This window comes from Amblyomma americanum, chromosome 7 (assembly GCF_052857255.1).
Source record: "Amblyomma americanum isolate KBUSLIRL-KWMA chromosome 7, ASM5285725v1, whole genome shotgun sequence".
Taxonomy (NCBI): domain Eukaryota; kingdom Metazoa; phylum Arthropoda; class Arachnida; order Ixodida; family Ixodidae; genus Amblyomma; species Amblyomma americanum.
Genome location: NC_135503.1, coordinates 107,427,287 through 107,441,191, shown reverse-complemented (window position 1 = coordinate 107,441,191; position 13,905 = coordinate 107,427,287). Strand labels below are relative to the sequence as shown.

The window sequence follows — 13,905 nt, the reverse complement described above, 5'->3', positions numbered from 1 at the left end:
ACACTCTTGTGTAACTTCTTCGGCTGCACGAGCTGCTGCAGGTGTCAACTTTTTTTTCACATAGTCTTGCCACGTTTTATTGTGGAGACCGCGGTGCGAAACGTTCAGCGATGAAAAAATGTCATTTAGAGCTGTCTGCTGGTTGCCAGTGCTCTGCATTGCACAAGCAGCGAGCACATTCACCACAAAAGGGTTGATCTTCTGATCGCCACGTACCCGCGGCGAACTCCATGCAGACGATGCGTCTCCACAGCTCGCACATTGAAGAGAAAGTTTAACGGCAAGGCCGTATTCTCGCTCATCTTTAACGAAGCTCAAGTCATTGCCGCCACACGTTTTACACTTCACAAGTTTCAACAAACTGTTGAGCGATTCCAAACAAACGATCGTGAAGCTTGCTTCGTCGAGCAGACAGTCCGACGCGCTGCCATCACGTAAACAACGAGACTTCCGCTCCGTTGATGGAGTTGAGGCGAGTTCTCGCAGTTTTTGTTCAGTCTTCGTCTTATTTTGGAGCACATCTGAGGGCTCCAGCATCACTGTATCACGGCGGATGTGGGCACTGCCGCTTACAGCTTCCCGTGCTGTGGAGCGCGTTAGGCCTACCTGCGCGGCCTCGCCGACACGATCGTTCAGCGCAGGAGTTTCATCATTGTCGGGGCGCACAGCAGGGCGTCTCTTGAGGTTATCGACCAGCGACTTCCTCCTTTTCTTGCCGAATTTATGCCTTGAGTGCACCTTGCGCGCTGAACCAGGCATCGCTGCGCGTTTCTTGCACTGCACGGTCCGGCACAAAGAGTCGCGTCTCCCCGCGGCTCGGGCGCATCAAGCAGACGCTGCCAGCCAGCTCCACCAATCGGATGACGACCTGCTGTCACGTGATCCGCGGCAGCCAATAGGATTTTGAATACTACCTTTTCTTTTTTGCTATTTTCTCGGCAACCAATGGGCGAACGGAAGCCGTAGTGGCGGGAAATTGAAGGCGAAAGGCGGCTTTTTCAAATGAGACCAAGATGGCTGCGGTGCCGCGCATAAAACGGGAGCTACGCTTTGCGAAATACTGCTGTTTCGGCGCCGATTTCAGCTCAAATTCGGGCGACATGGATTATATAAATTGGTATTGTGAGTAAAATACTGACCTTAGAGGCGAGAAATTTAACAGAGAGGTAGATAAATGGCTGCTGATTTCGAAAATAACATTTTCTAAAAACTGATTTTTTCGAGATTTTTCGGCCCGAAAGACCCGTGTCCCCCCTTAAATGCTGCTGCCAACCAGTGCTACCAGTGAAGCTCTCTTCTCTGAAGGCCACAGCAAACCATTTGGCCTTCTCCATGAGCATTGGGCCATCAACAGGTATGTTCTTGGCACGTGTCTCCAAATACCAGGCGTACAATGTCTTCTTGACCTTGTCAAAGGTTGGGACGCGCACACAACACGCTCCAGGGCGACTGGACTGCACTGCCTTCAGCTTAACATCGGCTTTGTTCTTGAGGATCGTACTCAGGGTGTTGCGAGGAATTCCGAACGCCGCGGCGACCGACGACTTTTTCTCGTCAGCCTCCACCCATTGAATGATGTCTGCCTTTGTTGAAAAATCCAAATTCTTGCGTTTTTTTCGCGGCCATGGCTCCGGAACACGTGCCAAAAGCGGAAAGAAAAACGCACTGCACCACACGAGTCTCAAGCCTTCGCGTTGGCCACATGAATAAAAGGAACAAAGCGAATCGAAAGACGCACCGCTCTGCGTCTCTGCACTACCACAAGCCCAAGCGGCACTGCCCTTGTTCGTCTCGCTGCGCCAGTGGTGTCAGCCAACCAAAACACAGGAAACGGGTGCCTGCGGTCAGCGTGGTTTCTTCCTCTCGCCTTCCTTTCACACGCAATCGCACTCCAAGTGCTCCTTGTCACGTGCCTTTTACCCACACGCCCCTTTCTCAGAGTGCGGGGCAGCGCGCGTGAGTTCGCGGGAACATCTTGAGAACTTCGTGAGGTGAAGCGCACTTGCGGGAGTGGGATGCGATGGGAGAAGCGCTCTTGCGGGGGTGGGGTATGGTGGGAGAAGTGCACTTGCAGGGCCGCAGCTCAGCACGGAGTTCGATACATCGATACGCCGGTGCACGGGAGTTCTATATACGCGAACAATAGCGCCATACTTTTGCATGGGATTCCCAAGGGGATTTTTCAACTGTTCGATACAGGCAATAATTAGATACATCTGGGTTCGATATACCCGGGATCGACTGTACAAAGACCTGGTGTCCAAGCTGTACTGCTCCATTAAGCATTAATTGCACACGGCGATAATACATGATGACACACTATGCGACTAGCTGAGGGTTGCCGAACCACTGTTGCTCAGGTTCTGGGTTTGCAGGAAGTTTTGCCTGTTGCCTGGAAGTTGCTCACGAGATTACGATCTATCTTTTGCAAGCGAACCAGTACTGACAAAAAAAAAAAACATTAGCACAATGCTTGCCTGCAACGCAGAAGTGAGATGGCAAGCTTTCGTTGGGCAACAGCGGATTGTTGTGCCCCGCTTGCTCTGTGTTGCTAAGCCTAATGTGCTCCCCACTGAAGCCACAGTGAAGTGCTTAGAACTAGCCACCGCTTATCTTAAAACGTCTGTCATCGTCCACACATCAACTTTACATTGAAATGCACACTGTTGATTTCCTTTACGCCTTATTCAACAAAGCAAGCGGAAAAGCTGCAAGCCACCTCTCACCAATGGTTGCGGATAGCAAGTGTGCGGTCGGAGACTCCGAGCTGTTGGCAAAACAATCGCAGGCACCAGATCGCATCTTCATGCTCATGTGTCTGCTCATTATATCTGATTCCGCAAGGAATGTGAGCAGTGCTACTCCAAGTGCAAACTGTCTTCGGCAAAGCATATTTTGGCGCGCAAAAAAAAAGAAGATCGGCTGCTTACTTGTAAAAGTTTAGTTGCAGCGGATCCACGCTCCGAAAATAGTTTGTTTTGGGGGGAAATGATTGCATCACCTTGTATGGCTTGCTGATGGGGAATCGGGCGTACAGTAATCCCTCCTTATAACTAAGTCAGTGGGACGGCGAAAGAATTCATTATAGGCGGTAATTCGATATAAGCGACCACCCGAGAAAATCTATAGTAGTCAAGCTTTAATTGCGCCGCAACTGCGGGGAAGTCAAAATACCATGTATTTCAGTGAAGCAAAACTTTATTGAGGTGCAAAAAAGGCAGTGAGCTTTGGTTGTTTCAAGTTCTTACCGGGCGCATGCATCCCCTGCTCTAAACTGGCCAACTATTGCACGAGGCCGCAGTCGCCACTCATGCATTCAACCTTCGTGGTGTTTCGAATCGCGAGGGCAGCGGCTGCTTTTATGGGGGCAGTTCGGGGTATTTCGAAGGCAGTGGCCCCTTTTTGGGGGGGGGGGAGTCACAAGACTACAAGAGTATTGTGCTGGAAAGTGCCGCAGATGCTGTGGCTCGAGTCTGCGGTTGTGTTTGTTGTGCTCAAAAAATGATTAGCCACTCATTGTGGGTACATAGCACGGTAGTGAAAACTGAACGGTTTTGCAGTAGGGGCTTTGCATGATTACTGGGCAATTTTTTCCCGAGTTGTGCAGCTGTAAAGTTTGCAAAATGCGTATTTTCGGCGAGAGTTTTTCGGCACATCGTTGTCGACGACACTGTGCCAATTCTGCGGTTCGAGTGTTGGTGTTCGTGCAGCGTCACGTCTGTGCATTTGACAAATGTCTAGGAGCAAAATTCGATTTAGACCATTTGACGCGTTTAGACCATTTGTCTAGCCAGATGATGCGAATCGAGTGTGACTGGCTCAAGAAAATCGCTGCAGAAACACAGTGGTTGCATTGACCTGCCATGCTGACAGCCTGACTCGCCGCTGGCGATGCTCGGATTTTTCATGTTTTTGGCAAGTTATCGGTCAATTTGCACCGCCGAAAGTGCAACGAAGCTAGGGGCGGTGTTTTATTGCGATGCAGGACGATTATGGCGAGTGGTGAGCAAATTTCTAGACCAGCTTCCCCAAAGTCGTCTTCCCGATTTGTTAATTAACGTAGCTCCTCGCGTCGAACACTGCAAAGGGCATGCGACGAGGTAGCAGCTCAACAACACCATTGTTCATGCTTGCAAGTAAAAACTCTCGGGAATAACGTTTGTGCGGTTTCGAGAGCTTTGTCTCCTTTGGCCGATGTGAAACGGTTAGGCTTAACGACTACGGCAGCCAGGGAGCAGCTCAGTTCGCTTCCCGGCGCTTCTGCGGTCGGCGTCGTTGCCGAAAGCTCGGCTTGCTTGCTACTCGCAAGTGTGAATGGCCTCATAATTGGAGGGACACTTTTGCGCTTTTTGGCACGTTTCAGCGCCAGAAGTGCTCTATAGAGCGGGAAACTTGCTTATCGAGTGCACCCCAGGGAATGCTACGGCGCAAGTCCGCCCACAGTCTTTTGGCCACTTTTCGGCATCCAAGAGAGCATAGTTTTCTGGCACCGCAAAGCACAGCGAAAACATTATTTTTGTGTGGATTCTATCATGGGGGACACCAGCGATGCGATTGTGACCAGTTTAGGTGCACTGCACCATAAAATTTGACAGCTTCGTTCACTCTGCTGTAAACAGCAGGGGGCACTCGGGACCGGCTTGGTACCCATTACTAGGCAGGTCATCGGTCGTAGGTTTGGTACTTTTGTGGCCTGTTCTGTGCCTGCATGAGACTAATTCGTCAGCGGTATTAATTTGACAATGCATGCATTTGACACTGCACTTTGCTCTAAGCGGGTCAGGCTGTTCGTACGCTTCGAGTAAAGCGGCTTAAAATGCATGTGTTTCGGTCGGGACTGGAACAAATTTTGAATAAAGCGATTTCATTATAACAAAGGATTATTGAACTTTGTTGTGGCTAAAATTTCGTTGTAGCGGGGTTTGACTGTACCCCCATGACCTGACAGTGGCCTTGGGGATCGTCATTTCTGCTGTAGAGTTGCTGTGTTTCATCTCCTGCAGGTGTCACACTTTTGTGACAGGTTGTGATAGTGCTGCATGCTTTCGTATGTCCAGAGCTGGTATTTTTTCTCTGCCCTCTATTCCTCCTATGTCCCTCCCTTCTGTTTGTTTCCTGGGTGCGGTGTAGCCAAGCAGAATCGTTTTCTGACCTACCTGTCCGTTTTGTCGCCCCCCTCTCCCGTTCATTTCCTTCTCCCTCCGTTGTGACTTGTGCATGTATATGCAAATGCAGAAGCCGCCAAGCCCTGGGGAACCGGTGAGGCTAGAGCTGGGCAACTGGTTTCCGGAGGGGCAGGTGGCGCAGAAGAGGGCAGCCATCCGTGACCTCATCCTCAACCTGCACATGCAGCAGAACCCTGGAAGTGACTTCCCCCAACGCTGGCGCAAGGTGCGTGCCCCCTCCATCTGTCTCTCTCTCTGTCTCTTGGTTTGCGCACTGGCTGCACATTTGCTGCACAATAAGCACTGCTTGCATGCCTCTGGCTCTCTGTGTCGAGGCTTGACCATCCACAGAGCTCGAATACAGAGGACAGGAAACCTCGGCTTGTTGTGCAGTGTGAGTGACAGCTCTGGTGTTGGGGAAGAGCTACATTGATGGATAATTACAATAGAACCTTGCTACAATAAAGGAAAATTTTTACCGAAATGCTTGGCATGCGATTATTATGCTAAAATAGGTGGATTAATTTGCGCAACTAGTCGACAACCGAAAATTCAGGCCCCTGATTTTTCCGGCATGCGTGATTTATTCTGACTTTTTCGCGGCACTGCGACATGGCCCATACAGTCAATGTATAAGAGCAGCTGAAATTTGGGACGCACCGCAGCTGACTGCTCGATTTTCCGGACCTTGTTTGGACTCGCCACCAATGCCCAAGTCACCATATCATGTGTACAGTATGGTCCACTGTTGAAGGGAACATGCGGTCGCGTGTCGTTGGCTTTCCGCGAGGCGCTACTGCGGAAAGCCGGAAAGAATGCCGTGCCTGGTTATGGACCGGAGTTTTTTTCGGCATTCTGTCCCCTTGCATCGATCTCATTTTTCGCACCCACACCGCATTGATTACCTCTTCTCGCTGCTGAAATGGCTTTTTCCATTCTGTGGTCGCGTTTTGTGCGAAATAAGTAACATTTTCTCTGTGAGTGCCTTGGTTCCCACGTGTGAGTGCCTTGGTTCATATGCCACTCAACATGTACAGTGCACGTTGGTTCGTCGTTGTTTTTTCTCATTCTTACTCCCCACAACCATTTCACTGTCTTCTCTTTACACCACGCGCTCCATTCTCTTGAAAACCTGTGTCGCTCTTACTCTCTCCTTTCCGCTTTTGTAGCCACACACTACCTTGCCCTTGCATGCCAGGAGTGATGCCTCCATGGCCTCAAGGTCGTTGAAAAGTAGGCTGCTCCCCGCGGCTCGCAAGCCTGGCTGTAGAGCTACCTTGATGAGCAGCGGAAAAAAAAAAATCTCATTATATTCGTACCTTGGTTCCGAACGTAACACAGTGTGTATTCTCAGAAATATAGTTTGCAGAAAAAAACTTGCCTCGAATTTTTGTAATTTTGGCACTTGTGCTGCTGGAATGGTCACTGCATTCCCAAGCAGGTGCCTGTTTAATTTTATTTACATTTAAGGCTGCCTATTTCATGGGTGTGTTACATGAGGTGTGGGATAACATTTGAATAAACAAACAAACATGCAAACAAATAATGATTATTGAGAATTAAAAACAATCGCTTACACATCCTCTAAAAGCATATGTTGAAGCGATGGTGATTTAGGCCATTCTAGTCTGTAGCTGCTCGAGAAGAGAATGAAGCAGAAAATGTGGTTGTGTGCGATGGTGGGCGGTCAACTTGAAGCGGATGACAAGTGCTGTGAAATATGCGGGCTGCGGCTGTGATATACAGTGCCCGATTGAGTGAAGAATGAAAGAATTCATGACAAAGGGAGAGGCTCGCAGTGCAGTGACGAAAGGGGCTGCAGTTGGATTTTGCTTTTGAGAAATGAAATGCTTATGTTTTACGAGTATGAAAAGCAAATGAATCGAGTGGCACGGTTTTGAACAGCTTCCAAAGCACTGATTAAATATGCTTAATGCAGTTTCCATTTGGCAGATGCATATTCTGATTTGGGTCTAAATGATTTATATATGAGTGATTTTATGTTTGGTTTGTTTCGCCATCCTTCAGTGATTGCGTGCTAGCTACAGATGTGATCATCAACCAGGTTTTTCAGATTTATAGTCAAGCTCATCCGTAGGCCCACAACACATTGCTGGTTGCTGCTACCATTGCTAGTGTCACTGGCAGAATGAAAAAAAAGACATCAAGGATATGACAATACATTCGAGCCCACATATAACGGCCCCACTTAAGACGAGCTTTCGCTTATAATGAACGAGACCTGTGCAACCATCAAAATATATATTGTTTCAATGGCACAAAATCACACATATAACGAACGTCATTAAGCCCTGGTGATCAGTTACAGCGAACGGACGGCGCAAACCCGACGCCGCGATGCGAGATAACCTGCCTCCGACCCCTTCGTGCGCCCGGCGCGCGGTATGTTTTCCCAAGCCTCATCGCAGGCGAACTGAACGGCCTGTTTCGTGCCGCTCTCAAGCGAGCTACCCTTTCCCAGCCGATGCACCTTCCAAGATCGCCCTCCCGCCCCTCCTCACAACTCCGCTCCGATCTCCTCACTCTCTTGCAAATCCGCGCGTGGCCTCCGCGATCAACCGTGCTGCCGCCAGTGCTGATTGCAGAGGCCTCGTTTCGTGAAGCAGGCCTTCCGTGGGAGCCAAGAGGTGGCTGCACTGACGCTCACGGACGCCCCTCATTGGTCTCTTTGCTGGCGCTGTGCGCATGTACCTTTAGCTTGATTGGCTAGATTGCCACCTGTGCACGCTGCATGTCTACCCCATCGCGTACTTTTGTCACTCTTGTTGCGGTGCGGTCGTTTAATTGGCTTCGTTCAAATCTCGGGCCCTTATTGTGATTCGGGATGGCGGACAGGAACACCGTGCCCATTTCCATTGTATTCAGCGGCAGAGATGATGAAAGCGGCCTGGGCGGTGCTGGTGAGTGGAACTGCTTCCGCAAGGCCGGCTTCGTCGACACAGTGTCTGATGCCGAGCCTGATGCTTCGGAAGATGACCAGCCCAGCAGCAATTTGTGGCAGCGTGTCGTCGACTCCGTCATGGGGGGTCATGACATTGGTTGGAATGATTTTATTTCCGTCGATGATTACGCCGACACCGCGGAACCGTGCACGGACGAGGGCGTCGTTTCTGAAGTGCAGGACGAGAGTGACGTGGAGGAATCAGATGAGGATGAAACTTCAGAGCCAGCACCCATAAGCGCACCTGTAGCAATGAGCTACATAGAGAGCCTCAGGCAACCTGTCTGCCAAGGGCCTCGGTGATAGCATGCTTCTGCTTTAAATAAACTGGAAACCTCCCTCATCGGGACTGCGCTGCAATAACACGTCCATCACGGACTTTTTTGCAAAGAAAACATTTTGTGTTTTGACAAGGAACTGTCTTTAAAGCTGTGGTCCACTTACTACGAACTTTGGGATATAACGAACGGATGCCGCGTGACGGTCATGTTCGTTATGTGTGGGCTCGACTGTATTATGTCTCATGACCTTGTGCAGGCAGTGCGTGACAAGCGCGCAGTTCCAGTGCATGGGAAGAACTAAACAACCATGCAGGGACGGGAACAGGGGAAGTGTGTTGACTCGAGAGTTGCCTTCCGCCAAAAACTAGGCAGAATGTATGCAGCTGGCTGGCTGATGCATGGCCAACTGCTATCGCCGCGGTCTGCGGTGAAACTTGGGAAAGGGGAACCGAAACTATGCAGCTGCACAATTTTTTGCCAATGGCCCAACAAACGCATCACACCTGCCGTTCCGTGCACCTCTTTGACGTCATATTTCATCTGAAACAGGGTGTTTGGATGATCGCTTGCTGTGCTGTTCTTACTGTGACACAACCTCCAGTTGAGAGCGCATGGCAGCCACCATAGTGGCTCAGTGATTACGGTGCTCAGCTGCTGACCCGAAGGACGTGGGTTCGAACCCGGCCTCGGCAGTCGCATTTCGATCAGGGCAAAATGCTAGAGGCTCATGTACTCTGTGATGTCAGTGCATGTTAAGGAACACCAGGTGGTCAAATTTCTGGAGCCCTCCATTACGGCGTCCCTCACAGCTTTAGCCGTTTCGGTACGTTAAGCCCCATAAGTAAAAATGAGCGCATGGCACCACTGACTTGCATGGGCATTGGTCGAGACCGTGTCGCCAGTCTGAATTATTGGGATTTCTGATATAACAAGGTTTGAATTAATGAGGCTTCATTGTATTTCTAAGCTCTTTTCTTGAAGATAACGACTTAAGTAAACGATAACGTCATTGTGAACTTTACTACTGAGCACACTTGTAAACTGCTGAAAAGGATATCCAGTGAAGCCATGTTTTTCCTTCTTTTTCAGTGATGTGGTGCAGTGTTTTATGCTGAAAGTTTTTTTTGCAATTGTAGTCACCAAACGATTTTTCTGACTCTGCAAGACCCATGAACTTTAAAAAATAATCTTTCAGCGAAAAACCGGCTTTAAAAAATCACGAATTTCACCACTCCTCACGTTCCGCTTGCAAGCGATAGTACTAGACTGTCCCTGGACCAGTCATGCTTTCATCATGCCCACACCACCTCGTGTCACGATACCAGACAGTGTGACGCTGAGGCAGATCATGCCGCGAACGAATACGTGCAGCGTAAGAGTGCAGCATAGTGTTCCCCATGAAGATCTGTTTTGTTTCACCCAATTCTTTTTCTTTTACTTCAAAGCCACAGTCTCACAGTCTTGGAATTTTTTATTGCCTTAAGCTCTTTTAAAATATTCTAAATAGTGGCTTTTCTTTGTAGCAAACAGAAAGGCTTGGGTGGTGCTGCTGAATTGTTGAGTGGGCGCCTGCAGTGTTTGCCCATCGAACAAGGTTTGGTATAGTAACAATTTCTTGAGAGTGGTGCATCGTTCAGAGCTCCTCTGCCTTTTGTTCTTGATGTTTTCTGGTTTCATACATCTATCCCTCCTCCCTCTCAGCTATCAGGTCTCATAGCCCTTGCAAGCAGTGTTGTAGACTCAGTCATGCTCAGCAGATGCCATTGCCTTGAGGCATTAACTAGGGCACTTGCCAAATGGCCAGCCAGCAAATGGGCATGCAAGGCACAAATGCTGGCATGTGCGGCAACAAGAGAACATTACAATGTCCAGCCCAGTGTTTTCAAGGTGGCTAAACAGTTTCTTTCCTTGCTTTGTTGTGGCTGCTGTAGGAGGAAGAAAAGGAAGAGGAGGCAGCAGCACTCCGCGTGGAAGAGCCGCCAGTGCCCACCACTGTGCTCGTGACTGCACCAACATCAGTCATCCTTGTCTGTCCCCCCGGGAACAGTGGCGTCAGCGGCAGCATTCAACCCAGCTGAGTTTGTGAAGGTCGCCACTAGAGGGAGTCACCACGATCAGGCACTCCTGGCAGGAGATGTCCGTCTTCTCCGCAGTTTACGACATGCCCCGCACGTTGGACCTTTGCTTTCCAAGCACCGCATCTTTGGACGGCTTCTCAGGGTGCACCACCGTCGCACTGAGTGACTAAGTGACAAGAAAGACAGCCTTGCTCATTGCCTCGAGTGGCCTATGGCATTTGCTTCTTCGGTTGTTCCTGGCTTGACACTTTGAACCTACAGCCGCTGCAGCTTAACATGGGTGGCCTGCGTGCGGAGGATGCCCTCGCCTTCAGTGTGGAGATTGTTGCTGTGCTAGTGGCTTATAAGATGACTGAGAAAGCCTTTTTGGGACTAGCCACAGCAAGAGGCTGGCGAAAAAATTAGATCAAACTCTTCCACAGTGCTCTCTTCAGCATCTGCCCTGACAGCATGGCAATGGAGGTTAATGTTAACTTTATCTCCTTTTTTTTCTTTTCACCAAGCCAGGTTACCCTGCCTGAATCAAAAGTTGAGGTTAACGCAGGGTATCCTAAAAACTAGAACAGGGTGTTTAATACTTGGGCACAGTTTTGGCGGGATTTTTTGTGAGTTGCCTTTTTCACAGCACTGACTTGGGCAGGTAGCACTATCCTGCAGGAATAGCAGCAGCAGCATTTAGTTTACTTATGTATTGAAAAAGTGCCAGCAGGTTCTTCCAGGTAGCTGCCTCCAAAAATTACAGCTTTAGTCAAAAATACACAACCCCTGCAGGTTTGCTTCTGGGCCTGTGCAGTGTGTCGCACTTTGCACCAACAGAACTCCCAAATTCCTCGAAGCTGAGGTGAACCCTCACTTCTTCAGAGTGTAGGTGTGCTGGAGGTGCTACCAGGACCCCACTGTGTGGCCAAGCAGGAAACCCTGGCTGTGGGTGCTGCATTTCTGGCAGGTGGTGCGCATGCTTTAGTGAGGGTACAAGGGCTCGGGTATGTTCAGCCGGCAACTTCAATTTCTGCACTGGAAGGCGAGCTCAGAATCTCTCCACGCCACCCAAGGGACAATGGTGCTGCGTCGGTGGAGGCAGTAGAGCATCCTTGCCTCTCGGCAGTCCTCGCACGTGTCGCCATGCTGTCAGTGTCTGCAAAGTTCTGCCTGCAGCAAGGTTGTCGCCGTTGTTGTGCCTGCAAGTGGAGTGCGTATCTGTGGAGGTGGCGTTGCACACTGTGCAGTGCTTGACGGGTCTGTGTGTGCGTTTGTGCCTACCGTGGGGCAAGAAGTGAATTGGGGGCCGCCACTTTGCAGTGCAGGGGTGTGTCTTGCCGACCGACCAGCTTCTCTTGACTGGCCAAGTGGTCCTCTTCGGCGGATGCGAGAAGGTTTGGTGTCATGACCAGACCAAGCTTTCAGAGTTGTCCTCCTCACTGTGGCATTGTTGGATAAGCCTTGCTTTCCCTGGTGTGTGTGCAGATTGGCAGTCCGGGGAAGCTTAAAACTTTGTGCGCCCTCTGCATGCACTTCGATGTTCTCCAATCCTCTTTTTTTTTGCCTAAGTTGCGAGCGTTTCTTCTCAGTTTGTTTTATTTACTCTCTTTCACTGTGCATTTTTTCATTTGAAGCAAATGTTATATTTTCCTCTCTCATTCTTTTACCAGCTAACACGTGCGTCTGCCTTAGCACGAGCAGCCAATAGTGGTCAGCATCGAGTAACAGCGGAAACAAGTGCTTATGGTTAGGCATCCCCGATTTGCACAACGTTTATCTTTTGTTTCTTGCAATACCTCCTGTCACATCAAACACTGTGCACCACCTGCATGGTGTGGAGAGAAGGGATTGCCTGTTCGAGTGACTCTTAGGAGTGAGTGTCCTGTCAACCTATGCAAATTAGTTTTTTGATCACACGAGTTGGATCCTGAGCGTGGTGTTTTACGCTGGTCGGCTGTCTGTTTTGTGTTAGTCCAACAGACGGGGCAAGGTCGGGGCAGTAAACCTGGCCCTGCTGAACTTTTATTTTTTGCCCAGTATCAAAGTAATGGAACTCAGTGGACACAGATTTTCTAAACAGTTGTATTGTTTGTGTTGCTAGTTTTAATTTTGTTTGTTTTCGCATTGTATGTAGTGCTAGAGTTAATGCTGTTCTCGGTGAGCAGGTGCAAGTTCTCCTGCAGTGCACCCTATTCTGGTAAAAAAATCACAACCAAGTGTGCATGTGTGTGTGTGTTGCTGTGGGCATTTTTTTTTTTTAGTGGTGTGTGGCCCCTGTTGATTTAGGGGCACTGGGTGGGCTGTTTTAATTTTGTACTTTCATTGAGAGCGTTTCCTGTTGTTGCTTGAGCACGTAGTTAAACCAAAGTTGTTTTCCGACATTACACCACTGGAGCAGGGCGCTCCCGTTATTCTGGCATTTGCCTCTTCGCCTCTCATGCATAAGGATGCAGTTCCATGTTCTTGTTCCTTCCACTAGTGGTGAACTGTAGCCATGGCTTTGGGAATGCCACTTGTCACTCTGCCAAGACGGGGGTAGGGGGTGATGGAACTGGGGCGCAATTTGTGCATGGAATTAGCACAGATATTGCAGGTCCACACAACTGTACCGTGTCTTGTTAGTGAAATGCGGCAGTGGTTTAATCAGGCTGCGAGAAGGCTGAGAGTAGGTTCAGCGCCCTGCCTCTAGGGGGGCACTCCCGTTCAACCACCACCCGATCTGCATCACATTCCTATCACTTTAAGGTTGCCTGATTCTTTTCTGCATCACACCCTCTCCTTCACACCTTCCGCCCCCATGGAATCCGCTGCATCCCACTTGTGCGTTTGCCGATGTTTGCATTGCGGAACATGTTGCAGCTGTTCGAGCACTCGCCGAACCCAGTGTTGCGAGTCTTCTGGCTAGATGCCATGATCTCTGCCAACACTGCCACTAAGTCAGCACCCTGCCTGCTTTGTTCTGGGCGAGCTTCCGTGTGTTAATTGGGAGAAGTTCCCAGAAAGGAGGACTCAGTGCCACTGTTCTTTTGTTTCTTCGAGACTGTGTCATGGGACCCTGGTGCAAGTAAACGAAAGAGCAAGAAGTGCGCGTCAAATGTTCTGTTGTCCACTTGTCGTGCCCGTTGTCAACTCACCGAGCAACCCGCCCACCCCAGCGTCTCCATGTTCTTTCTACCCCTCTCCCTGCCTTGAACTTGTATTTAATGACTCGTAAGGACTTGTACATAAACCACGGTGATGCCTCGACGAAGGGGGAGGTGCGGACGTCGTGAACCGTTTTTACCGAACCCCTGTTTATACACCGTAAGACAAAGTTCTGTTGGTAAAGTCACTTGAGATGAGACACTTGTTTGTGTTCCGTATCTGAGTGCAGCAAAAGAAAGCTGCTTGACGAAGTGAATAAACACGTACATGAAAATGTGCACCAATATGTTCTTCAA

The 13,905-nt window shown here is 49.6% G+C and overlaps 1 protein-coding gene across 6 annotated transcripts in view; it reads left to right on the top strand.

The window, feature by feature from the left end:
- LOC144099462 (uncharacterized) overlaps positions 1–13,905 on the top strand; it is a 111,908-nt gene extending 98,003 nt beyond the window's left edge. For all 6 annotated transcript variants that reach the window (XM_077632776.1, XM_077632775.1, XM_077632774.1 and 3 more), the window contains 2 exons: positions 5,236–5,391; positions 10,340–13,905. In XM_077632776.1, coding sequence (XP_077488902.1) covers positions 5,236–5,391; positions 10,340–10,486 — 303 coding nt within the window. In that variant the 3' untranslated portion in view covers positions 10,487–13,905. The remainder of the gene's footprint in view (positions 1–5,235; positions 5,392–10,339) is intronic.